Below are 27881 nucleotides of genomic sequence, written 5' to 3'. Positions count from 1 at the left end.
GAGAAAGTAACCACCCGTGGCACTAGGAGTATTTAAATATTGGATGCTTGGGTAGGAAAAACAGAGCACTTTGTCAGGATGCATACACATCAGCTATGCTTACCATTCTGACCCAAGAGCTTCAAATATGGGACTTTAGTTAACTAGCAAACATCTGAGTCACTGCAACAAGCCATTGGTCTTAACGCTCTCAAAAACGGGAGTCTCCTTTAGGCCATGATGCTTCTAGTATTGACAAGAGGAGCTGTAACGAAAAGCTTTTTCTCACATGTCAGCTATGTTGAAGCAGTTGTAACAACTGTGAGGGTGTAGCACTGAGAAAGGGACCCTCTTGGAGGGCAGACTGATGACAGCTTTAGCGCTTTACGTGTACGCAAACTGCTTATTTGTTATTTTGAAAAAAACATCTATAAAGCTTTTAGGATACAAACATGCTTCACACTAACTATGTAGACTTACTGTGAGGGCTAATCTTTTTATGACAGCTTAAGAAATGTGGGCAGAATCTCATTCCTCTAAGGGAATCTAACCAACAGTCAGATAACAGACATTGCTTTCGATAAGGAAATTAAGAAGAGGGAAACTAAGGTTTGTGCTTTTGCTTGTCCCATTTGTGGGATATCTTGTAGAGCATTCAGAAGCTGTAGTGACAAATGCAGAAAATACACAATTACGAAATTTTTCTAATACTGAAAACAGTATTAGAACACACAATACTGCACGTAAAACAAAGAGTTAGAACAACTGTTTTTTTTAAATATAAATCAATAGTCCAAAACAAAGCTAGTGCTACATTAACCTTGTGACTAGAACTTGATGAATCTTCTACTTTACAGAAGTAAATAGTCCTATCAACAGCCAGGAAATATTAAGAACATCTATCTGCATTTTCAGGACTTCCATCTATCTGCCTATTCCTGGTCCCATTTTTAAACTGCCCTCTCTATTGTTTTGGTCTTCTTCAAAGTACTTCAGTGCTTGGTTGAATTTTCTCACATGGACATAGTGTCCCTTTTGACTCCTATATGATCCAAGCACAAACTTTGATGATCTATTGCCATCTTTTCAGAAGAAGTAAGGCTCTGCAGTTCTTGGAAGTAACATTTCTGGTTATGCTACAGGGTTTCTGCAGTTGATCAAAGGTTGATAAATGCCCCATACAGAGCATATTTGTGGTAGGTGCTACAGAAGTTTATCACACTGCTTCTTACCAAACTACTGATCTTCAGGATTCAGGAAAAAGTAACTGCTCATTAAGACATATACTACAAAAAATTCCTTGATGGGATCTGCCACAACGAGTACAGGGAGCCAAAAAAGCCATAGGAAAATGTCTCCCCTTACCCTGTTGCTCTCTGCAACTCGCTGTGCAGCTTCTCTTGCCATGGCTTTTGCGACAGTATTTGGGACAGGTGTGCCTTGAGGCTGAGGGAGTATTCGGTTAGGTGATGGAGACCTCCTCCCCTGAAGCGGGCCGTGAAAGTTAGGGGCAGGTGGCTCGAGCGTGTGTCCATGAACGGGGGATGCCGAACGAGTCTGCTCCCATGACTCATCCATTTTTAAATGTGGACCTAAATGTTCGTCTTTGGTTTCTGGGACTCCGGCACTTGCTAATGGCTTAGATTTGGGAGCAGTTCTAGGGTGAGGGGTTGGAGGCACCAGTAGGTCAGATGGAATGGCAGCAACAGAAGAGTCCACAGATTCCCCTTGTGCAGAGAGCGTTCGAACAGTAACTTCCTTTGCTTCCAAGTTCCTTATTCTCATTAGCTCCACCAGTGTGTTCTCTGCTGTAGGAAAGATCACCTCTGCCACCTAAGCACACAAACAAGCAATTTATTAGCATGAAGGCATCACTTTCCCTGCCCCACTCTCCCTAAAACACAGCCTTCAAAATATTAATACGGAGTGAATTACTGCCAATACTGAGTGGGCTGTAGGAACCCACATTAGGGCTCCACATCACTTAGCACCAGTTGTGTTTAATCCTTTCAGCCCCCTTGCCCAAAAACTGAAGTGCTTGTAGAAAGGAAGCTACTGATCAAATTACACAAGAACAAGCAGAAGGGTTCTGTGGAAACCCAGAAAGCCAAGCACACATTCAAGTGCTGTCACACGCTTACTGCTGCCTTTGCCTGTCAATGGAAATTCACCTGATGTAATCGGTCATTATAATGCTGGAAAGAGAACTCACCCGTTGACCTTTCGCATAAACACCATAGCCAGTGACATTGGCACCATGGGAGGTCCCTGTTGCTGTCAGAGTTGGTGGTTTCCAGGACACCTGCAGAGTTGCCGGGGTGGACCCAGCCCGGACAGTAACATCTTGAGGTGGAGCTGGAGGACCTAAGAAAGAAAAGCCTGGTCACCATTCAGCATTAGATCAGGAATATGTAGGTCCATTGACACAATTGTAAGTTGCAAATACATATCTCAAAGCACTTATTTATGCATTTATTTATGTATTTATTTTTAAGAAGACAAAATATCTTTATTGCAGTTATAAGATACAACAGAAGCATAAAAGCACTCAACAGGTCATGGAGTCAAGAACTGACCCTCAGCCTACAGCCATTAACTAAGCTATATTCATTTGCAAGCTCTTCTGTACTTGCAGCTTGCTCTGAACTTAATTTTATCCCTCCAGGCTGTATAACTGCTATTTACTCTGAATGCAAGAGACATTAACATAAAAATGTGGTGAGAAAAGTGCCAAGGAGTGGCACTGTGTTAATGGAAAACTGCTGCAAGTGACTTTTTGGTGTACACCTCTGCACCGTATGCACAGTGCATACTTTTGATTTATCTGACAGTGTAAAAGGACTGGAAACTGAAACTTTAACCTTTATAGTCAGCAGCATATTGGTATAAAGGACAATCAGACTCAAAATCTCTTCTCTGCACTGCAGAAAAAATTAAACCTACTAGCCTTTTAAGGCATTTACAGTACATTAGCGTAATAGCACACCAAGTACATCTTTTAATTAAAAGTCATTATTATCCTACTATAAATAGCTCCACTTTGGGCAGAAACCCAAAGTAAAAGTATCTTAGAGATTATTAGTTCACACATATTTCAAGCATCCTGTTGTGTTAATTTAACAGTCAAACACTGAGAAGTGTATCACGCTAAAACATTTCAGAAGCAGGGGTCAGCTACGGCCATCTCTGGGTAATAGCTGGGAGAAGACAAGCCTTGGCTGCTGTGAATTTGTTTTTGCCAGTGAACTTAGCACAAACAATTTCTGTTCATCTACCGAGACAGAAAAAGCTACAAATATTACAACTGTGTGCATTCACTGCTACTGAACAAAGTATGATACAACTGTAAATATCACACAAGTCTGAGCCTTGGGATATTCTGGCAAACTTCAACGCATAGCCGTAGTTTGCTGTCATGGAGTTTCATCCTCTAGAGGGCACTGAAACACAATCCTGATCATGTTCAGGACACTATAGGCAAAACATTACATTCTTGCCTATACCATCCCTTCCACCTATAGCGTATTTTTGACTTGCAGGGTCAAAGCATGTAAACCGACCTAATACTATTCTTATTAATTTAGGATTCAATTTCAGCTTCCCCATCAAGTTTATTTTATGAGAGCCAGGAGCCCCAATCCAGCAGAGCTCTTCAGTTTACAAGAAATAATGTATCTGATCTAGTCCCGTATCTTGTGTCTAAGAATTAAACTCATCTGCTGCTTCAGTGAAAAAGGTAACCTCCTCTATCCACCACAAAATAAACAATTCCCCTGTAGTCTATCTCCACCTTCATAGGCTGCAACAGAGACCAGTTTAATAAACTTTAATGCACAAGACTTAGTATGGTTTCTGCTTTTCCTGTCATGACTTGTTCTACCTCTTGATTGTCTTTGTTATCAGCACAAACATGTAGTTTGTTTTGGAATTCAGCTACAGTTTGGTCTTCATGAATCAATGGCATAAATTAGCTCAAAAAACATTACTGTCTCATTGGTCCTGATCCTATATGTACTTATGTCTATTTTTAGATCTGAGCACCTAAAAGAGAACTGCCTCTCCTGTTTTAACTTAAGCAACAGGGATATTTTGATGAATCAAGAACAGAAGTTTAACCACTGATCAACTAAAGAGCCATCACTCAGCTTTGGTCTGATAGGAAGTATGTTTTCGAGCGTGAAGCATGCAAAACATCATACATTTAGGCAAAGAGAAAAAAGAAGTGGCCTCTAATTGTCCTGTACTTTTCATTCAACTGCTCTCTCCAGCTTTGAAAAGTGAGCAGTTATCTCAAGTTCATTTTTGCTTAATATATTCCTAAAAAAACCTGGGACTGCTATCGTGTGAAAACTCTACAATATTCACTGATCTCCCCTACCCAGTCCCTTTCTAGCATAAGCAGCTGATGGTATCCTTTCCTATGAGCCCTTTCCTACGAGGCAAAGACGTCACTGAGCCCACCAGTAAAGAGCAGAGCTTCTCACCTTCAAAGAAAGTGAGCATGTATTCATTTGTAAACACTTCTGAAGCCCTTAGAAAAATGTCAGTACAAACTTTAACAACTGCCTGTGGCCATTTATGTTGCACTTCATGCTGCCCTGGTTACTAAAACTGACATTCACCACAACTAAATGCTTATGTGATACCACTCACCTCCACGCATCTTCCTAGAGAAGCACAATAATGGAAGATACCCTTCACACAGAATATCTTTATTGCTTTCTCAGCATCTTCTAAAATCATCTTTGAAATGCCTCCCTTACAATGTAGATTAATTGAAGAGATAAGATTAGTATATATAAAAGATTAGCCATATTAAAGACACTTTTTCTATCTGTTTTCTTTCTCTTTTTTTAACTGTAGTTTGGAAGAAGTGGTATGTGATTACTCAGAGACAGTAATATTTGCAAGAGGAAAGCATGAGACACTATAATAATAGGCCCTATGGCTGACTTAGATTTCATGGGCATATTCTTCCCTTTGTTTCAATGGCATTTGAAATATAAGCATCAACCTCTAATCTCCTCAGCAATTGCTATTTTCCTTTGCTATAACACAGTGAGAAGTTGATGAGCTTTTCTAAAAATGCCCACTGGGAAACGAAACGGTGAGGAAGATTCTGGGATCTCTGAATCTAAAGCAGAGGCTTTGTTGCACGTTGGCTCCTCGACAGAGGATGGCTCATTCATTGCTTTAACACATTTCAGCAACTAACGGGAGGGGAGGTACAGTGTGTTACATGTCTGGCCTGAAAACCTTACTCTAGAGGCCTTTCCCAAACAACAAAGAAGCAAGATATCTAATAAATTCAAGCCACCACCTAGGCAGCATCACCTAGCTCCCACAGAATATATAATGTACAGAGATTTAAAATGCCCCACTATTAGCAGATGCTATAGTAGGAATACCACTTATCCTGCTGGAATGATTTAAGGCAAAAGAGTAAATGCCTAAGCTTAGGACATTTTTACTGAAGTTATAAATCAATCGCATCAAAAGTAGAAGACATACAAGCTTAATTCCCTTTCTGCTCACCAAGTATTACTGCCCTGCATGTCTCCTTATATAAAAGTCCTGCAAACTAAGGAGACCAGAACTAATTCCTGATACTTTGCTGGAATCAAATCCCAGCAAGGAGTCAAAGAAGGCATAGCACAGTACATGCTATTGAAATGTCACCCACCAGGAGTCACTTGTACTTCAGTGCCTCTGCTTTGGAGGCTTTCAGTGCTCTGAAAGTCTGAATATATATAAGGAGTGTTCTTCAAACTTTTCAAGTACTTCTAATTATATCATACATCCCATAAATTATGAGACTATCCTTTAAAAGCATTATACATTATTTCAGCTCCAGTTTTCAACATTTGGTGTTTTTTAATATTGGGATAAAACTGGTAATACTTGTCAAACATTCCTATGTAAAAGCAAGGTGGGACAAAATAACTTGACTTTTCAAAACATGACCAATTTGTCATCTTTATAAATTCAGATTGTACCTATGATTAGAGTCTCACAGCCAAAAGGCATGTGCATCCTCTAAATCACTGTGTGATCCTCTACACTGTCTATATTGCTTTTCATTATAGAAGTGGCCCGGCTCATCCTTGTAAAAAAGTGCTTTGAGACACACAAATAACATGCCAGAAGTAATAATTAAGTGTACTTTTTTCAGTGTTGGCCACGACAAAGAAAATAAACTACTACCAGAACAACTATAACTGGATGAATTAAAAACAAATGGAGATTATAAAGCACATGTCTTACAGCATGCGACCCATCATGACTCTCCCTCGTTTAGCTCCGCCAAATGTTTTAGTCCTTACCCAGGTACAAGGAAGAGAATAATGCAGGACAGAGATGTATTATGCCATAAAGCAATCTAATAATCCTCAGCCTGTTCATGAATGTGACAGGGATTACAGCATAAAGCTAACGGTTAGGTTCCCACATCTAGAGTTTTCAGAGAAACCAAACTGCGGAGTTTTGGGGTAGGGAGAAAAATAATCAAACCTGCTGGCAACGTAGAAAATTCCACAAAGGCTTCCTTTTTCTCTCGTTGTTCCAGGGGAAGCTGCCAGGGCATCTGATGGGGCTTTGCCATAACCTTCACCTTGTAGGCCATATTGGGCTTCAAATTAAAAAAATGGTACTTGTAGCTAGCAGCCTTGACAATGTCAAATTCTTCTTCGTTAAGAAAAATCACATGACTGTAATTACTATTTGTAGGGAGCCAGGACAGCTCAGCAGAAATCTGGGTTATGTTCTCCACTTTAAGATTAGAGGGGGCTACAATGACATCCTTCCCAACTAACAAAGTGCATTGCAGTTCATCTGAGTTACCCTTGTTTGTAATGCTCTGAACTGATATTCGGTATGTACAGGCAGAAATATTAAGCTTCTCTATAAGAGCTTTAGTTCTGCTTCCCAAGGCTATGTTCATTCGCACTTCTTTGTCAACCAGCACATTGTAGCTGCTAATGGTTCCCCATCCAGGTGGCACTACCGGTGGCTCCCAGCCCACAATGACACTTTTGGCTAGTTGTTTAATAAGGGTGATTTTTCTAGGATAAGGCACAATGTCTTCTCCAATTTCATCTATATTCACATCCAGAGTCCCTGCGCCATTGCTGATTACACTAGAGTCCATATGACTTGGTGGACTTATCTCTAGGAGATCTTCTTCCAAAGTAGGACCTGAATGATTGATGAAATTCTGATCTTGTTCACTGCTTAGAGTGCTTGACAAACGGGTCTCATTGTCTTGAACAAAATCCACAAAATTTGAAGGGACTAGTCCTCTTTGTCCATCTAGAAGTTCCCCTGGTGAGAAAAAACAGTGTCATGAACATCCTTTAAAGAACAGACTTCTTTCATTGCTGGCTTAAGTGTTTTCTGAGAAATGCTACCATCTAGTATGTTGAAATGAAGAAGCACATCAAATAAGAGAAAATGGATCAGCTTAATTCAGTTAAGTAGAATTAAATCTATGTATGGATTAAAATTCTACTTAAAAGTAAACCATATTTTACCATAGCCATAAACCATATTCATGCTGCACATCACTGCATGGTGCCTGCTGAAGAAGGGGTTAACAAAAAGCAGAATTCTTCCTCTCCTTGCTTAGACTGTTGGTTTTTCATTTTGTTTAAACTTACTTTGCACCATTGCTATAAACAAAGAATGGTCCTTGATATCAGAAAAAAAGTTGCGGGCCACCATTGAATCAGGTGGCTAATTACCAATGAAGATCAAAGTGTAAGTGACGTGTCCTTGAATTACAGAACACCAAGGGAAAAATGAAGCTATGAAAATTAAGTTGTAAAGGGTTACTTTAGAATAAAAAGGTCTGTAAAGTAAATGGCAACTTTCATGCTATTAATCAACTTGCATGAAACCATTAAAAGTATCTTAGCTCCTGTGTGACTTTATGTCAATGCCTTGCAATAAGTGGACAAGGCAAGGAAGAAGATATAGGTGAAAATTATACATACATTGCATTCACAGCTCAGGAAAGTAAAGGAACACTGAGGCAAAACCCCTAAGTGTCGGTAAGCTTCCTTGTCAACTTAAATCTTGCAAGTAGGAAAAGCTGACAATTTAAAATGTCTTATAATTAGCTATGCCTGCAAGGAGCAGCTTTGCTGGTGCAGAAATTCTGTTAATCAACACAAATATGATAGGGGTAATTTTAGCAACTGATTTGGTAGTAGATGAAGGAAAGCACTGGGAGTGTGTTTGACAGACGAAATTATTTGAATCTGCATCAATTAGCATGTATTTACAGAGTCAAAAAAATACCTTCATAAAAGCCATCTTCATCCATATCTCCATACACATAAAGGTATTTTCCTGCTGTAAGGGGGAGCTCTGCTTCTGGATTTTCATTTGGTCCATCAAAAGGGTTGTAACTGCAATGGAGTACAGATGAAAAACATGCATGTTCACTTACAACCCACACACAACTGAATACTAATCAGAAAAAGAAGCTGTACAGTTCTGCATAGGAAGGTGACTCCAGTCTGTTTGCTTACCTTTTGAAATATGTATTTTGAGAGATGCCTAGCCGAGTTAGTGAGTACTATGAACTGTAACTGGATTGCAACAGGCTGCCATGAAACACAACCTATTCACTTAAGTGCTATAAACTTAAAACCATATCCTTCTCCAAATAATTTACTTATGAATTTCTCAGTTCTCTTTGAATACACTACTGGCATAAACCTTCTTCATATTGTAAAAATGATCGCAAAAATTTCACTTGCAGGTCTGAAAAAGAGAGTCCATATATTCCATTCATTTTTATATGGCAGATTTCCACACAAGTTTATTAACTTCAGCAGAGACAAGTTAAACAGAGACAAAAGCAGTTACTTCTGGCTAAAAACAAGCTAGTCATAGACTAAACTTCTTAAAAAGTAATTAAATCCATATTCTTGCCAGACTGTGAATGGCTGCATCCTGTTGGTAACTCGAAACAGATAATCATTCCTTGCTATAAAGCATGGTAGAAAACAGAACTTGGCAGGAGGCTGACGAGTCATTTAATTCATGATGTCTAACCCTAAACTGGCATAAGCAGTGTATTACTGCTCACTCAGGCAATCTCAAGGAATTTAGGTGAATATTAGAATCTGTTTAAAACCAATTTGAAATGTAGGAGCATTAAAACAGCAGAGCTGCTGATGATTGCAGATTAAGGATACAGTTATCCTCAGCATGCAAACGTCCCTAGGGATGACTGCTGTCTTGACAGACTCTAAGAGCTTTGGGGTACGTTTGTATCTCTTTTGTAAATAAACACACAAACACTTTGTGCTGTTTATTTAGTTGGTTGTATAAAAATCCTTTTGCCAAGAATTGCACAGATCTTAATGACTCTGACCTCACCTGCATTTAAAGAAAACAATGCCCACCTACCATGCTATAGTCTTGCAAGTAGTCTTATTTGTAGTCTGCAAGCTGATTTAAATGCACACACATTCTCTTCCCTAAAAACTTTCCTATCTATAGTCAACATTAGTAAGGTAATATAAACATTATACAGGCCTCAGTCACATGAAAATGGTATAAACTATATCTGAACAGAAAACTTCCATGAACGCCACACTGACTTCTGTCTTTTGAGATCACAGTATCTTGATGGGTGGCGCTGAAATACATAAAAAAAGAAAAGCCTGCCTAATTCTGAAAATGCACAGAAAACAACACAGCAGAATTCTTCTCTTGCAGCTCCTGTGCTGTCTGTTTTTCCAGTGGCGAGGGCATGTGATACACCTTGAAACATCTGTACATTGAAAAGAAAGTGGTGCTCACATCACTTAACATACCAGGCTTTGAAAAACACAGTGATATTGAAACTATAATGAATACATCGCCAAAGGAAAGAAGCTGTCAGGCATAGAAAGTTTTATCACAATAGTACCTCACATCTGAAATTTTATGTGCAAAGTAAAGACCTGTGGAACTTCTAAATCCTTCTGGCATGGATGAAAGAACAATTCATATGAACAGACTGAGACATCCTCTATAAGGTAGGAGGGTAAGCATTCTCATCTCATTTAGACATTGAAGGTTAGAAACACAGTGGTGGGTAAAAGAGTCTTGCCATGTTAAACTTTCTCTGACAATTAAAGCACATGGAAATGGCACTATTTTGCAGCCAGTGCAAACAGGAAAGAGGTTTGCTATCCATAGTGTGCAGGCTTGAGATTGCCTTTAAAGCCTACAGGGACAATGATCTTCTTCTGTTCTTCTAGCATGACAGTATCAGAAATAAGTGAACATCAAATATTAAGGAATCCAGCTGATTGATTATTACATTTTAGCTCACTAGAACCTCACTGGCCAGTGCTGGGATCCAACCCCTGATGAGTCTAGATTGTCCAGATCTAACAGGCAAACCTCTTTGCCTGCAGAGAGACACACTGCTGGCCCCCATGTGCTGTAAAGTAGACTCACAGCCCAAAGGAAGTGGGGGCATTGCTTTGCTAACCCACCTATCCGCTGTGAAAAAAACGCATTTGCACTTAGCTTTTGACCATGAACAAAAGGTGCATGAATAAAAGTGAAACAAAAGGTTGAATACTACAAATACATATTACATACGTAATGAGCCGTTTATGTTACCTATAACGGGCAATGCAAAGATGGACTTTCCCAGAATATCTCTGCTTTGAGGTATTGGAATTCCGATCATTATCCATCTGTACAGAAAAAGAGACAATGGGATTTCAAAAAGATGCATACACCATTATCCTGACAGGTGATGTAAATCTGACACAGAACATGCAACATAAAAAAAGAAAGATGAAACTGTGATATGGAACAGAATTGATTAATTTTATTTAGAAATATTTAGGCCAAAAAGAAATTACAAATTAGATTCTAACACTGCAAAGAAATTGAGCTAATTGCCTGATCTCTTGCAATATGGAGATTGGTGCCTCATCATTTGGGCAGTGGTCATAGCTGAAGGGGATGTGTTGTCAACCATACCACTCGCTTTCATGATGCTGACTAAAGAGATAGGCATGACTTAACCATACCAGCCTCACTGACCACTTCACCCTCCTGACTGAGTTTTTATTAAAGTCTCTGTTACAGTATTGTAAAGTCAGTTACTCCAAGCTGACCTATTAAAAGTGATATGCCTAGTGTTTCTGGGCTTAGTACAGCTATATGATTACACAGTTAATCTATAATGGTACCCTAAAATTTTAATCAGAAAACAACAGTAGTACCCAAATACCAGTGACTAAGTACTTTAGACAAATGCTAAATTTTTGAGCTGCTACAAGTGCCAGCTTCCATGCACTTGCAGACAATGAGTATCAGATAAAATATACCCCTTTCCCAATCCAATCCACAGCAGCAGCATCGGCTGAATGCCAGCCACCCTGTAACTGAAAGAAACACCACAGTCCCTCCGAATTTACCATCATACTTAATTCAACAGAGTTCTTCAAAGCCACACATTTATTTCATCACAAGTCTGGTCTAGAGAACCTGGACATTAAATTGTGGTGCTGAATCAACACAGACTACCTTACTTTAGCCCTGCACTAGGTATCTCACTGGTAAAATAGTAATTTTCTCTCACAGTCTGAGCTTGGTTGAGTTTTTAAAGTGACAAATATGCTTTTTCTCTCCACTTATCTTATAGTTTGCTATGAGCCCTTTAAAGGAAAAATGAACAACTTTTCACCTGAGCTTGAGAGAACTTTAAGGCAGAAATATTAGGTTTGACAGTAGGATCAAATAGATAAATTGTCTAAAAATGGACTCGAATTTCACAATCTGGAAAAAGAGTGAAGACTGAACTACAACTTCCAGGTTTAAAATGGTCCCTGCTTGGTTCCCAGGACAGAACAGGAGGAGAGTGAGAGTCAGCTAACAGATACTCTCCCTCTGCGTATCCTTTGGGGATGTAGGTAACCTTTTCAAGGCTTATCCTCCTGATGTCTTTTTAAGGGCATGTAGCAATGCTCATAACTAACCCAATAATAACTGCTCCAGAGGCCATTGTTGCTAATAACAATCAGGAAAATTGCAGAAATATTTTTGCAAAATATCATTTTTTATTTCACGCTTCACAGCATTGAGCCCCATTTTTAGATTTTGTTTTTAAAGACTATTTCCTTATGATTTCATTCATACACTCTCCCCTGGGTCCTGGATACCTCTAAAAAAGAATGGAGCTGAATTCCTGTGAGCTTGAATAATGTAAGTACGTATCACATAATTACACTCAAGAAGGCACACAAGGAACAGCTTCGCAAAAGAGGGCTTGACATTCTCAGTGAGAGATAACTGAAAAATAATAGAAAAAGGGAATTAAATCTGATGTGCACTTCTCCTGTTCCTTGCTGTTAGTTCTGCTTCCCTGAACCTCACTGCTATGCTGCCTTTTCTAGTTTGATTACTCTGGGCTGCTTTTTTTGTGGCCTCTCCAAACAGCAGTGAATATTCCCATGTTGCTAGCAATACGTATGTATTTATTTGTGGACAAATCCTTAGATATGCTTGCAGAATGCCTACTGTACAGGTATCTAATATTTTGTGGAACATCTTACTCCATTCTCAGGCTTGCAATCCATTTAAAAACATCTTGATTCCACCATCTTTCAAAGGTTCAGTAGCAATGAATATAAATTAGCTAGAGACATGCACACAGTTGCAGTTTATCTACTTCTATAAAGAGTAAGAATGGGAGTCAGGACTGTATTTTATATGGGTGAGGGGTATAATCTAATGACCTCATCGCTGTTTGCCCATACAGAACAGGCTTACAGTATTTAATAGAAAATAATACCCTTCTACAGAGACTTTTAAAATGTTTCCTATACTTTCTTATATTTAACATTTGTCCTAAATATCAACAACTGACTTGTATGGCACCTTTGCAAAGGTCTTCTGAGGTTTCCAGTGGCTTTCTACTAGAATTCTACTGGGAACCTAGGAAAAACAGAACCTTTCAAAAGTACAGATAAATACAAGGTGGAAAGTTGAACGATGTAAGAGTTTGGTGATAACATCCTGTAACTTTCACCTCCAGGTTACAGGCTCAAAATCAGTTTAGAAGAGCGTGCTGGAAACTGCTCTTAGCAGGTGGTATCAGTCTAATTGTAGTGAGAAGATTCACACATCATGAAAACCAGGCAAACAACAAGTTCTGCAGAATGAGCCACTTCTCAAACCTATAGCATACCTGCCTGGACAGGGCACTGCATGGAATTGCTCTTCCAGTTGCCCAGGCTGTTTCAAAGTGACACCTTTTAGTAGATATAATAATAATAAAAACAAAACACAACATAACATAGACATACACCAAAACAGACACAGACAAAAGTCCTGACTTTGACCTCTTAACACAGTATAGAACTCTTCAAATTCATTATCAAAGGCTCAGATTTTCATAGAAGCTTGAGGATCTCACACATCCATTTTTCATGCTGCCTAACTATTGAAACTCTCAGTTAAATTCCCACTGATCTTGTTGTCAAGACGTCTAAGAAAATGCGGACATTCCACCTCCTGACTTTTTAAAAGCAGGTGGATCTCCCTTCACTGGTCCCCTGGAGAAGGGAAGTCCTAGCCCCATGACACACATTTCCAGTAACAAACTTAAGACTCACGTCTGAATCAAATCTGCATCTCGGGCTACCAGATCTTGACTTGGACAGGAATGTAGGTTTGACAGACAATTGTTCTGGTTTGTCTCCAGATATCTGCAGGGGTCGTATAAACTCTGAAATCACACAACGACTTCCAGAAGGACTTTCATGACCTGGCAGTGAACAAAATACATATGAGAACAAATAATTGCTATCAATTAGAAACTCTGCCAAATAATACCAAGAAATGAGTTATTTTCTCCTCATGTTAGAAATCTTGAAAAAAACTAAGGTAGATAAACTGGAGAGCATGAAAGTAACTAACCCTATTATTTCCCAGCTTGTCTGTAGATTGCATAGGTCAACAATACGTAATGGAATATCATGTAGAAAGTGAAGATATTTTAATGCAACAAAACAAACAAAAAACCCCCACGAAGTTAGTTTCCTGTAATGAAAAAAGTCCACCCGTGCTCTGAGCACCCTAACATCTTTTGAGAAGTTATTTCATGTGTTAACATGCCCACTTATTTGAACAGCACTGAAAAGGTGCTGTTAGAGCCCTTCTATTTCTTGCTTTCTGAAAATCTGGCATCTACTGGAAAATAGTATCAACTTGTGCACTTATATTCCGAGAAAGTGACTAAAATGCTGGTAATTTAGTTGGCAGGATGTTCATTTTGAAACAAAGGGAGGTGGTTTGGTTTGTTGCAGGGTAGTAAGTTCCAAGACCACCACCTTCATGTTTATTAAGAGCTCCTCATTAACACCAGTACTAAAATGCATAATCTGATCACAGTGCCATCTCTCAGGTTTCTGGAAAAACAGGAGACAGACTATGAAAAATAAAAAAACCTCCAGAAATATTTTAGTTTGAATACTGATTTTTTAAAAAGCACTTAAAAACAGAAAGGAAAAGATAGCTTATACGACACATTTAAAGGATCTAAGGAGGCAACCTTGCAAGAGGCTACACACTCTAATCTATCAACTCAAGTGGAAACCAGGCCTAATGGTGAGGGGAAGCAAGTAAAAAGAAGAACCTCATTAAGGTTGCAGGAGAGTAATAAAAGTGGTATATAAAATAGCTTACATTCTTTCCCTTTAATTGTTAGGTTAGTCCTCAAACCACAAAGAAACAAGCAGGAAATTGTAAACGGAGCCTAATTATATGTGCAGTAGCAGCAGAAGTTATAGCAAAGCACACAGTATAGGGCATTGCTGACGCAATCACCTATCCAGGGCACCTTCTTTCTCTCTCTCTCTCTCTCTCTCTCATAATGAGTTCATGCTCTGATTTTTCAGACTGAATATGTGCAGGTTCAGCATTCCCTCCCCAGTTCTGCCAGGAATCTGAAAGTACAAGGTTCCCAGATACATGTCACCAGGAATCGTCACTGGAATCTCTTTATTTGTACTGCAAGGGAGAATGAGTTCCAAAACACATCATCAGAGGGTTTTCTGGTGTGTTCCTTGCTCCAGTATGATTAATTTTCTCTGCATCACTGTAATTTACAGCAAGACGGCTTAAGCACATTAACAGCAGGGAAACATACAAGTCATCATACAAAAGATTAATTACAAGCAGCCTTGCTTGCAGCAATCCCTGGACTGGAAAAGGGCACATTTTTTATTCTTGGAACCTTTCTCACATATATAACGAAAAGTCATCCCCATTCAGAAACCTTTAGCCAATTTAGCTCCTTCTGTTTGCTGTTAATGTGCTTGCCATAGCAGCCTGTCAGTGCCAAGTCTATAAATAATTGGTCCAACTGTAATTATTCATTCAAAGGAAACTGCTGTTAGGTCTCATGCCTCCTGGACTTTTCAGGCTTTGTCATTAAATTAGTTACACTAGATACAAAATGCAGAGAAAGATTCTTGGACTATCTACCCCTTGCTTTGCATAGTATACAGGATGATGACCAGGCCAGGAACACATACTATCAAGAACAAACTCCAGGAATAGCAAGACACAGGAAAATATTCAGCTATCTTATTTTTTTCACCTGTAAAACAGAGAGCAGAATATTTACCTTGGGTGTTTCATAGACACTATCTAGGGAATAGACTGCGGGTAGCTGTACTTGCATCATGTGCTGGACACTTGTATGGTTCCAGATGGTGCTAATAAGGAGATACAGCCCATTTAGACACCTCACTTCCATCACAGTAAGTCTATACCCATACCTAGCTACATATGTGAAAAATGTAGCTTTTGTCCCAAATCCAGCTAGGCAAAATGGATCTGTTTACCTAACTGGATTTACTGCCTCCTTCTGTGTCCTCTGTTTCTCTATATATTTGGCTACTTGTGCAACATAGTATCTCCTTCTTGCTTCGATAAACACTGCACTGGATGCCCTCAACTCCTGTCTCTTTATGAAAAAGTTGGTGAAATAACAGAAGCTGATCCTCTAAGACTCTTGCAGGACTGCTTTTATCTGGGACCACGATGTAACCTATTTCTTGAAGCATCTTTAAAACTACTATGATTCTGAGCTATTCTTATATCTGTAATAAATTGGAAAGCACAGACCTTGGACAAGCCATATCATAGAGTGTTAGCAGTTAATTTCCATGGACTCTGCACAGCAGACTTTTTTAAAAGGTCAAAGGATATTTAAATAACGTGTGTAAATTCATGCTGACTCTATATATGTAGAGTCACAGTTGGATTAAAAATATATAAACATACCAATTATCAAGAAATGCCTTAGCAAAAAGCTAAACTGAGATTCACTACGCATGCAGCACATTCCTTCTGGTATCTCCTTAATCTCTGAAATCTTTTGATCATTTCTGTAAAGGATGTCTACTTTTGTGGATTATGAATTGATGAGTACAGCCATATATGGCTGCATTTGAAAACTAGTCTACTTTTACCACCAAAGTAAGAAACAATTTCAAACTAAGTTATCTTCTTCATCCATTGCAATTTCACTAATTTCCGTGAACTTGAACAACATATGAATATGGAGAATATGAAGAATATGGTGGAATCTGTCCTATTAAGAATGTTCTAAAATTTGTTAACGCACTGGAAACTAAGAAAAACAGATAGCTTTCCTTTCATAGTTGCACTCTGGAAAACACTACAAGTTAAAAATAAAAAAATTGCCTTTATTTTGCCATGACTGGCAGTTAGTCTGTTAATGAAGTCTGAAGAACACCCTTTTAAGGAAGAGGCAAGGAAGAGTTCCAGACTATTTAATTTAGATGTCTGAGGCAGAATTAAAGCTGACCATACTTAAGTTCAATTAGATCCTCCATTTTATTTATGGGACTGTTGATTCATTACGGACTACCTAAATTATCTAGAAAGACCATTTAAATGCTCCCTTTATCTGATATATAATAAATCTCGAAGGTTTCTGTATCTGGTTGTGACATTATTACATATTTAGAGTGAACTTCTTACACTCCAGTCTATTCTGGCTAGGTTTGTTTCATTTCCTGATACATTCAAACATCACAAATTAAGGCAAAGCAGCTGGTCATAAACTGATCTCATTTCCGTCATTTGCTTTGCTTTGAAAGCTGTCCTTGTGTTCTTTCTTCCTCACACATAATAAAAATAATTACACTTCTGGCTTGAAGAACTTGCTGTAGCATTACCATTATTATTGTGAAACAGTTGATTTCAATAATTAAAAATCCTACCCACTTGCTTAAACATTACTTTATTGTTATCAGTGCATTCACATTGAGTATGAGTATTGCCCAAGGATTTCTGATGTTTATACACCAGTGCTGCAGGCCCTGAATTCTAACTAGCATAAGTATCAATAGGTTATGAGAACAGTTTTACAGAGCAAGGCCTTTAAATCACTTCAGTTCAGACCTTGCTGTGTTTTAAGTGTTTTTAGTCAAAGACTTCTTGGAGGTTTTTGTTACATTTTGGAGGTTTTATTAAAAGCTGTTTCCATTAGTATTTAAAGAATAAATATGAGGCAGCTTAGAGAGTTTGACTCAGGACCTCAGAAAGCTTATTTGTTCTTCATTTGAAGTTTGGGGCCTATTGAGATAAATTCCGGGGATGGAGACTGTACCTTCACAAGCTGCCTAAAGCAGATTTCAATTCCTAATTACCTTTCCCTTAAAATTAGTTGTTGTTTTGAAAATCCTGTCCTTAGAGAAACGAGGAGCTAATCCTGTTGTTATTAAGGAAATTTCTACTAATTTCTTACCTCCACCATGTCTTCTGAATTCTCCAGTTAATGCACTTTGGTAAGGCAGTTGCAGCTTCAGAAAAGCCTACAAACCACTATGCACCACAATGGGCGAGACTGCAGGCACCTCAAATTTTGTGCTTAAAAACCCACACCAAGTACAAAGTCACTGAAGTGAAATGAAAGAAGGATGTCATCTTGGTTCCTTTTGACTTGGTTTCACATCGAGTTTAACACCCTTCATTGAAAATATCTGCTCATCTGCGATGACAGGGAAATGATTTGTGATTTCTAGGCCCTCCACCTCAGAATTTTTCTAGAAGTAAGACGAAATTTAAAAAATTCAGGACTATTTAATTTTTCCGGTTCAGCTTCATATCTACTCTAAAACAATTCTGGGGGAATCTCTAAGCAACAGAAATTACCTAATAGGCAACTATGAATGTTCCTTTGCAGATCAGGTAGTTCATTCTATCTAGTTCAAACATTCTAGCACAGATGATACTGAGCTAAGTATCACATGCACACTCCTCAGCGTTGATAATGATGTAGTTATGCACAATCTAACATGGGATACACACGTGAGTTCGAGTGTCCTCAGGTAATCTCTCGACCAGTGTATTGCCTTGATCTTTGAAAATTTCTTATGCAAAATGAACCATTAACAAACTTGTATACTTAGCAGAAGCAGTTGCCTTTGGCAACAGGAGATGACTTGGCAAAAGTTCAACACAGATCTTGGAAAAACACACACTGAGATGAACATATTAAGCACTATAAGCACAGGAAAACCTATACAGATGTAAATAAATTTTATTTTTCTGACGTTACAGTCTTTGTTTTTTTTAAAACTCAAATCAATAATATTTCAGTGTAGCCTCCTCCATTTTTGAAATACCTAGTAATTAAAATGTTCAAAAATGAATTTAAATACAGTTAAAAATTTTAACTCACCTTTGCAGATTTTAGTAAATGCCAATAGATGTTATCCATAAGTAAATCTGTTAAAATATATCCCATGAAGCTCCTTTTCAACCCAAATCCATCTGTGATAGAATTAGTGTTTTTGTGGACAGTGTCTGCCACCCTCAAAATATTTTTTAGATTTTTTTCTGTCAAGTTTTTATGGAGAAGTGCTGAAAAAACTGCTGAAAAATGCAACTAACACAAAAATATTTTCTTATTTGTCAAAATAATTCATTCAGTTTTCCCATTGTCTCCCCAGCTCTAACTACAAGTTTCTTTTATATGATGGCTAATGCAGCCTGGGTGTCTCTGTTCTTTCTTTCCCTATAAACTTACTTCAACAAATCAGTAGACCAACTGCTGCAGCTGAAACAACAAAGGTTTTCCAACAAAGCTTGTGCTTGTAGAGACTCATTACACTTTGAACAGATATAGATGCTTATACAATGAATACAGTACATCTTATTTTAACACTGAGCAGGCTTATCATCACCACACCCAACAACCTATCTGAATCAAGCTGGAACAACCTCAGTGAAGTCATAAGAAATATTGTGAAATTTGCAACAAGTCACAAAACAGGATCAGGACCAAATTCTATCCTCACATTTGCATAGTCAAACTCTATTTACATCACTGCATCACATCTCAAAATCTGAAAGCAGAAGAGACTCCTACAAATAAAATGTTATTTCTTACCTTTGCCTATAGAAGTGGCTATACCATTCATTAACTGGGATAGAGATTTACTAGGAGAACCAGGGATATCTGAGGATGCCACCGAGTTACTGCTCAGGAGGTCAATCTTCCCAGCTTGCTGCCGAAACTTCTCCAGTTCTTTGGACAAGAGGTTAAATTGTTCGCTCTGTGTCCGGCATTTCTCCTCTAGCTCTCGGACCTTGGCCTGCACAAGCAAGACATAAGACAGACATTTTGACTGAGATCAGAGGGATCCGTGATTGGGTCAGATTTTCTTAAAGTACCAGAAAGCAGGGAGAGGCAAACTAGTTGGGAAAAACAGGCCCACAACCACACTTTTCTCCCCCTAAATTCTAACCCATATTTAGAACAAAACCTTTCAGTAGCTCTGCAATATTGAGGTAAATATTCTCAGAATTTCCAAAGTGGAAATTCCTCATCATGTTTTCTGGCAGCGCTAAGAACATTACTGCCAAGAACACCTGCAAACCTACAGTTTTGTGAGTTCTACTCACATCTGAACATCACTTTTACGTGCCTTTCCAGCTTTCTCTAAATTCCAGATATGTTTATGAGGTTCGCCCATCCTCAGCTATTAAGCTGCAGCTTCCTGAACTGCTAGATTAACATTTAAATATTAAAAAGCAACACAACGCAGTGGTTCATGCAGTGGGTCTAGCTACTGGCTGAAGTCTCTTTCAAAAATAATGCTCCTTACTGCAGATGCCAAACCATACAGAAGTAATCTAAACACCAGCCAAGAGGAAACTGTTTGTAAGCTTGTGAGAAGTACAAAAATACCATAGCTGGCAAACATTTCTGTTTATTTTTGAGGCATCAGGTTTTAACAAAACAGAAGTTAAAAAATAAGTTTCTGTGCTTACTTGGGAAATTTGCCTATGTACAATTTATGAATTCTTGAAGTGAAAAAACTGGATGAGGTGATGGAAAAGAAAGTTTCCCTGGCTGAGATGAATGACAGAGAACATGGGAATTCAGGATTTCTTGTATGACCTTCACTCAAAAGAATGCGTAGCAGTGGCAAAGACACTAAGGCAGGAAAATGAACATAGTACCTTCTATTTTATCCAAATCATATATTTATTGTACCAGCTATAGTAAGGATAAATTGATGTTTTCAATGTAATGCATTTACACTTCAATCTGTATTTACAAACAGCTTGCATATCTGTTTGCATTCACTATCAAATGTTGCTGAAGAGAAAAAAATAGAAATTCAGAGTGCCCAGAAGGTTAGGAAAGTGCATATTAACACCTGTTGCAAAGACCTGAAGGATCAGCAGAGCTCCTGAGAATTTCATTTGTGAGGTCTGATCTTCACCTAAGGGGAAACAGTTGGTCTGTGCTCTGGAAATGTGCCAGAGACAGACTGCACCATTTCAAGCCCCGGGAGCACTCATGTCTCAGGTGATGTGACCCAAATGTTGCTGGCAGAAGTAGCTCAATAGAGGCAGTAATAGGCTCCTTATGTGAAAAGCTGATGCATTATTTCCTAATCTGATGCTTTATCATGAGCAAACATCCCTTTCCCTCATTAAAACTCCCTTTATAGCATATGCCTGGTTAAACAGCTGTGTTAACAAAGGAAGGCTGGATATCAATTAGATTCATTCAGCTATACTGAAGGGTTTTTTTTCTTGAAAGAGCAAAATTTTCTCAGTTCATATGAGGAAAACTGCTGAAGACCAATACACAGATCTTAACACAACTAAAGATAAATGAATGTACTGTGTAGCCCTCAGAAGAACACAAAAATCCAAATTTTCTGTGACAGAAGGTGGCATTGTTTATTCCTTTTTTGTAATAAATATATTTATAAAAGCTACAGTGAGTTTTGAGGATATAATTTCCTCCTATTCATTCAACAAATTAATTTACTTCTGGTAAAGAAGTCTCACTGTATCTATCTGACCGATTATGAAACCAAATATAACAAGATGGAGAGACACTGTGGGAGTTACACAAAGACCAAATGCTTTTGTTTTGTCTTTTATCTTCTCACTGTGGCTTTAATCAACCAGAATGACCGGAATGAGAGCCTTTGCTACTCGTCACTTTGCTCATGAATAAGGCACCTGTGTACATTTTTAAAAGAACATTAAATAGAAAAAGCAGTTAAAGTAGTTTCTAGATCCTGTCTTTCCACTGTAAAATTTTAGGATGACAGTATTCAGCTCCATGAGACTATAAACTGATCTTTCCATAAGCAGTTGTGGAAACTCTAGCATGAGATAAAAAATAAAAACATCACGATCCAGACTGCAACAAAATGCTAAGACTGACTTAAAAATATTATTGAAAGATTATTTTTTATTATTTAAAATGTATTTGCATTTCAGTATTTGCCTTATTTGACTTTTCCTTTGAGTATCTAAAATCCTCATTTTCAAGCTGTTCTCTGACACTATGAAGCCTGGAAAAAAAAAAAAAAGCTTTACTGCTCTTTTTAATGAAGGTTGTGACTTAGAAGTGAGCACAAGGCTGATACTATATGAAGGAAAAATTACCATGAGATCCACAAGAGTATTGACAGGAGGCATCCCCAGGCCCATCCTTTTTTTCTGACTTCAGACAACTGTTTGCTTCACTGTTAGTATCTAAGAGCCAGAATCACCTAACTGTAGAAAACCAACAGAATATCCATGTACTACCAAAATCCCATTTAAAACTTCTTATCAGGACTTTGGAGTGGCACAGACTTTCTGAACAGGAAAAATTTCCCATTACAAAACAAGATGTAAAAAAATCAAAGCAGACTTCTAGAAAATTATTTGAGTAGACATGATCGAACACTGGTGACTGTGAGTCAGAACTTAAATACAGCTAAGTAGCTGATGAACTCTTTTCATGCCACGTCTTTAATGTTAATATTTTAAATGTGCCTTATAAAAAAAGATTTATGCAAAAATGACTGCTCATGAGAGATACTAAGCGGGCTTTAAACAGAGTAGTATTTCTATGTTAATAAAATAAACAAATATAGATTTCAGTAGCATTCTAATAGAAGATAGCTGCTTTATGCTTGATGTTATTTACTAGTTTTTGATGTATACCAAAAAGCTTTGTGGATTTGATTTACAATGATCCGATTTTAATCTAAGTCCCTTGCCCTTTTAAAACTAAATAATATGTCTTGATAGAAGCTGTTAAATGTTAAATTTTACTGAAATTTTAATGAAAATAGAGGATCTTCTACTGCTGTTTGAAAAAAACCTGGGAAATTTAAGACAGGAATGTTTCCTCTGATACTGATCAAACACTATAATATCCAAACAGTACTGCAGCAACACAAAAAAATATACAGATGATTATAATTGTACCACTGCTAACAAGAAACACCAACCCTTCCTGAAAAATGCAACAGATTATTCCCCAGAAAGACAACCAACGTCTTCACCTTTTCCTTAAAGATTCTTGTCACTTCCCAATTTCTATGTAAGAACTGTGAGAAAGAGTAATCGGTGTTGGTTGAAGGTCCAGCTGTCTATTCTTTGCTGTAAGACATTGCCACTAATGTCACAGTGAACTACTAGACTCTGATCAAAACAAAAATAATAGGTGAAGGAATGAAGGTAGAACCATGAGACAGACTTTTTTTCTAATCAGGCTGAAAAAGTTACTCTGGAATTCACTTCATAAACTTACTATGAAAATCTAATTTATTTGGGAAATAAGGACTACAGATAATCCCTACAATTTCAATTTACTGATTGTATTTCCTACTGACAAACAGTTTGTTACACCTATAGTTTTCCTAGGTACTGAATTACTGGCACTTGAAGGATCATAAATCTATATCTCTGATTTCAGTTCTGCTGAAATCCTGAAGTAAGCAGCGGTAGTAGAGCATGTTACAATAAAAAAGCAATTAGTTCTTTATATAATACTTTTCATCTTCAAAGAGCTTTGTATTTACAATTTTACTCTTTCTATGCTTAATATAAGGTACTACATATCTGACAATGCTGGTACCAAAAACTAACAGCTAAACTTTATTTGAAATCTAGAAATATTTTTCCCCTGTTACAGACCTGGCAAACCTGGCAAATGGCTGTACAGGTTATTTCACTTTCCAGCTAGCACTGGAAGAGTCTATTTTGGGTAGTTTAGGAGTCTAATTACATGTGCCACAGACTGATGGTGTCCATTAATAGTGGTGGATTACAACATGATCCCGTGCGAGGGCCCTGCATCCAACAGGCTATTTGAGCATGTGTGCATGCATGTCCCAGAGGAGGCAGGCATGTGCTTACGCTCTCGGTAGGACTGAATTTTTATTCCATATCATGGCTTTGCCCATACGGACTATCCTAATAATGATGGCACAAAAGTGCCAAGTGTACCAAATCCCTCTAAAACTGGATCTACTAATAGTAGTAGTTTTATGAAAAGACATTCTCTGCTGCAGACCATAGTGACGTTATTTCACTCAGGACTTGCCAAGTTTCTCATACAATATACAGCGCTGTTTCTAAAACTTAAACAGCTTCTTAAATCTAAAATGAAGCAGACTTGATCTGTTACAATACAGATACTGTTCACACAGGACACAGAAGATGATGAGCAGCTTTCCAGGTGGACAGCCTGAATTCAGACTAATGATTAGCTCACATATTCAGCTACCGGGTTATCATTTCATAGTTTAACTGTATGCAGCAGCAATGGCTTTCAGTAGGTGGCTCAATACATCAACCTCAGGTGAATATATCATGTAAATTTATCTTTGCATTAGCAAAGAAACAATCTGAATTCAGACAAAATCCACACAGTCTGAAAGCTACAGTCTTGAATAAACTATTGAACCATTCTCACTGGGCATGCTTGTAAGAATGTATCTGAGCTATCATTAAATCATGCCGTATTCAAAGACCAATCCTCTGCAGGAAAGGTTTCTGATTTGGGTGATTTGGTGTTAAGCTAATCAATGCCAAGCATGCTCGCGTAACAACGGTTCTAGCAGGCACTCCATGCGAGGTAGGGCAGGACAAGCATACACATTCTGACGTGGAAGGAGCAAGATTCAGGACAGAGAAAGGAGAATTTATGCCCTAAAATACCTGCATGCTGTCCAAGGTGTTCTGGATGAAGTGCAAAGCAATAAATTCCAAACAAGACACAGTAAACAAAGAGATGTGAAATAAACAAAGAAATAAAAACAGTTTTGAACACTTTTTTAACATTTCAAAGCAAAAAACATTGAAACAGTTAATAAGTGTAGAAACATGCATTAACACAAATCCACTACAGAATGTTTCAGAAATCAATAGTGCTGCTGATTTTGAATCACAAAAGGCAGATTAAATAAGCAAAATGCTAAAAATTAATAGGCTTATGGCAATAAAAGGCAAAAGCTTAAGAAACTTTGATGGGGTTATGCAAATCAGAAGAAGCAGACAAATCAGTTAAACTGGAATTTAGATTAGCTTCAGGGGGTAAATAATCACTGCGTTGTTTCTACTTATATCTTCTTGCATCATATACTTTGCACCAGGTATTAAATAATTATCTTACATTCTTAAAGGCAAAACAAACTTAATATATATGATAATAGTGAAAGCATAAGAGTAAAGACTTTCTGTGGGAATATTAACTTTCATAGATGCAAATAATCAAAAAAAATTTTTTTACAGGTGATCAGTGCACCAGAAAGATTGTCTTCCATCAGTGCATGACCAGATAACTATACAGACAGAACTACTGCCAAAAAGGAAAAAGACTAAAAATTATCTTCTGTTAAAAACACATTTCTAAGAGAAATATTGAGAAGGTGCTTGTTATAGCCAATCCATGATACTGCATGTTCTTTATGATATGTTATGTTATGTATTAATAACTATTTAATGTGATTTTTTTTTTCCTCAGGCAGAAAAAGTAGTTTGGTATTTATTCACTGAAAATTTATTATGCATGAAATAAAAGTGAAAATAAAAAGAACAAAAGCAAATCTGGATGCAATTAGCATGTTATTTTCTGGTGTGTCTGTATTTTCTGATACTTTACCTCATCCTTGCATATCAAATTATACGATTGGAACTTAAAACAAAATCTGTAGAGCCCAGCTTTGAAATAACGGAGCAGAATTGCTTGCTTTAGGAACCTCCTTACAGGGCTTCTAATTTCCTCTACATGTAGTTGTCATTTGTCCTATCTTGCACAACACTGCGTGTCAGTCTGCATTTCTAAATAGCAGACTGGGAAAGGAATAAAAGGTTTTGTCAGCACCAGGCAGATATTCAAGTGTATTAATTTACTGTAATTTTCTGTTGACTTTTTCATGTGGTTGCAAACATTATTTAACCTTAATTGTAAGTATCCATTATAAAGGTTCCATTATTATAAAGGTTCTGTTTTTAAAACTGTGAAACTCTGAAACTCAGAAAAAGAGGTTTTGCAAACCTTGAGCTATTCCAACTAAAACTGACAGCAAAGTTCATGGCTTTTAAATGGGAGTAAGAACTTGCTTCTATTCTTCATGTCATTTGTACACAAGAAACAAGGCATTGTGTATCCTTAGGCACAAAAGACTAAATTACTAGATTTTCCCTTAGGATTAATGATGATTTTGAAGGAAGGCTGGAAATGTGATGTAAGGTCAATAAACACAACCACTAATTAATCACCAGGAAATGCCCTGTGCCAAGGTCGTAACTGCTATGAGCAGTTACCAATGAAACTATTAGGATTTTTTTCTCTGTTTTTATGGATGATGTTGCCTTAGCCAGTATGGGCAGGCAATTAGTGTTTAAAAATTAGTAAACCAGATTATCTGAATCATCTCTCAAAACTTAAGTTTATTTAACAGTGTTTACTTATCTAATGCAACAAAATCACTGGAAAATTCTAAAAACACATTACGATATAGGTGGAAGACATTAATAAAAGGCCATTTCTGGTGGTAAACAGCAGTAGGCATGGGTTGCATCAGGAAAAATTCTAACAGGATGCAAGAATAATATTCTTCGCTATGAGGATGCTCAGAAACTGAACGAGGTTGCCCATGGAGGCTGTCTTATCTCCATTCCTGGAGATATTTAAAAAGGGACTGGACAAAGCCTTGAGCAGCCTATAGTACCTTTCAAATGGGTCTTGCTTTGAGTTGGGAGTTGGACCAGTTGGGAGCTGGACCATGAAAAAAATTCTCATGAAAAAAATCACTTCCCTTTTAGACATCTGACAGTAGTGTACAACAAATGGTACCAAAATTTTCATTTTATACAAAGAGAAACTGAGGTACACAAATGTTGCTTCCAACAGCCCAGTTCAATGCAGTCATAACTGCAAACTTGAAAGGATGTAATTACATTAGAAGTTAAAAAAAAAAATTTTTGCTTGCATATTACTTGACTCTATCAGAAGTGATTATAGTGTCAAGATATCACATTCAGAATGGAACCTCCATAACCACAGGTAACACAAAGAATATCTTCTTACCTCTAGCAACTGAACTGCTCCTTCATGTTCCTTCTTAGCTTCAACCTGAGCCTTGTTTTTATAATTTAAAAAGAAAAGAAAAAATCAATTAGTCATGCCATATACAGTGTGCTCATATCACATAAAGCAGCATACTGTATACTCAAACCAAAGGCAATTATAGTCTTGGAGGGCTGGATCCATCAATATAGTAGAACACACTGGTTCCAAGCCATCAAAATAAGATAGTGAGAGAGAGAGATGGAATCTCACTGAAGTTTAATTGCTTCAGTATTTTGTTGGTCAAGACAAGCATGTTCCACACACTGCAAGAACACACCCTAAGTAACTCTGAAACCCTCTAAATTGAAAGTGAAAAATAAGCTCTTTATTTTTGTTAATTTATACTGTAGAAGATTCACAGAGTAAAAGCCCACTATACCTGCTAGGAGAAAGTGACTTAGTGCTTAGACTCAGCAACAGTATCTATTATCTAAGTAAATAGCTCACAAAACCCTGGAAGATAGGTTGTGTAATGTAAACAGGAGCACAACATTCAGGGTTCAGTTCAACTGAGCCAAAGAGGAAAAGGGGATCAATCAGAGCAGGAAAGAGTAATTTATGCATCTCAGAAATTCAGTTATCAGAGTTTGGTCAGGAAAAGTCTACGCCTTAAAAACACAAAAAATTAGCACACCATAACTTTGTATTACTTCATTTCCCTTTAAGTTTGCTCTATCTCCTTTACTGAAGCTTGCTTAAGATGATCAGAACTTTGCATTAACCAAGCAGCTGTCAAGCTGATAGCAGTGTGATGATCAACTATCCCTCTTCGCTCCCTGCTGCTATACCTCAAGGACCATATTCTGCACATTCCTCATCAAAGAAACCTTACAAACCCTCCAGTTTAACAGAGGGCAACATGCTGCGAACTTTCCAGTTTAAGGGGCCAGAGACTCCCATGATGCTACTAACAGGGTTATATAAACTTCATTTTCCTCTTCTATCGTGGCTAACCTAC

The 27881-nt window shown here is 37.7% G+C and overlaps 1 protein-coding gene across 1 annotated transcript in view; it reads right to left on the bottom strand.

The window, feature by feature from the left end:
• Positions 1-27881, bottom strand: part of RIMBP2 (RIMS binding protein 2) — a 159907-nt gene that overhangs the window by 28457 nt on the left and 103569 nt on the right. Inside the window, exons 7-14 of the mRNA XM_067307392.1 lie at positions 26882-26932; positions 19430-19634; positions 13614-13765; positions 10606-10682; positions 8278-8387; positions 6490-7299; positions 2192-2343; positions 1345-1812 (exon numbers count right to left, since the gene is read on the bottom strand). Coding sequence (XP_067163493.1) covers positions 1345-1812; positions 2192-2343; positions 6490-7299; positions 8278-8387; positions 10606-10682; positions 13614-13765; positions 19430-19634; positions 26882-26932 — 2025 coding nt within the window. The remainder of the gene's footprint in view (positions 1-1344; positions 1813-2191; positions 2344-6489; positions 7300-8277; positions 8388-10605; positions 10683-13613; positions 13766-19429; positions 19635-26881; positions 26933-27881) is intronic.

The sequence above is a fragment of the Apteryx mantelli genome, chromosome 17 (assembly GCF_036417845.1).
Source record: "Apteryx mantelli isolate bAptMan1 chromosome 17, bAptMan1.hap1, whole genome shotgun sequence".
In the NCBI taxonomy this organism is placed as follows: Eukaryota; Metazoa; Chordata; class Aves; order Apterygiformes; family Apterygidae; genus Apteryx; species Apteryx mantelli.
The sequence above is the reverse complement of the archived record's forward strand: the minus strand, read 5'-3'. Positions and strand labels throughout refer to the sequence as shown.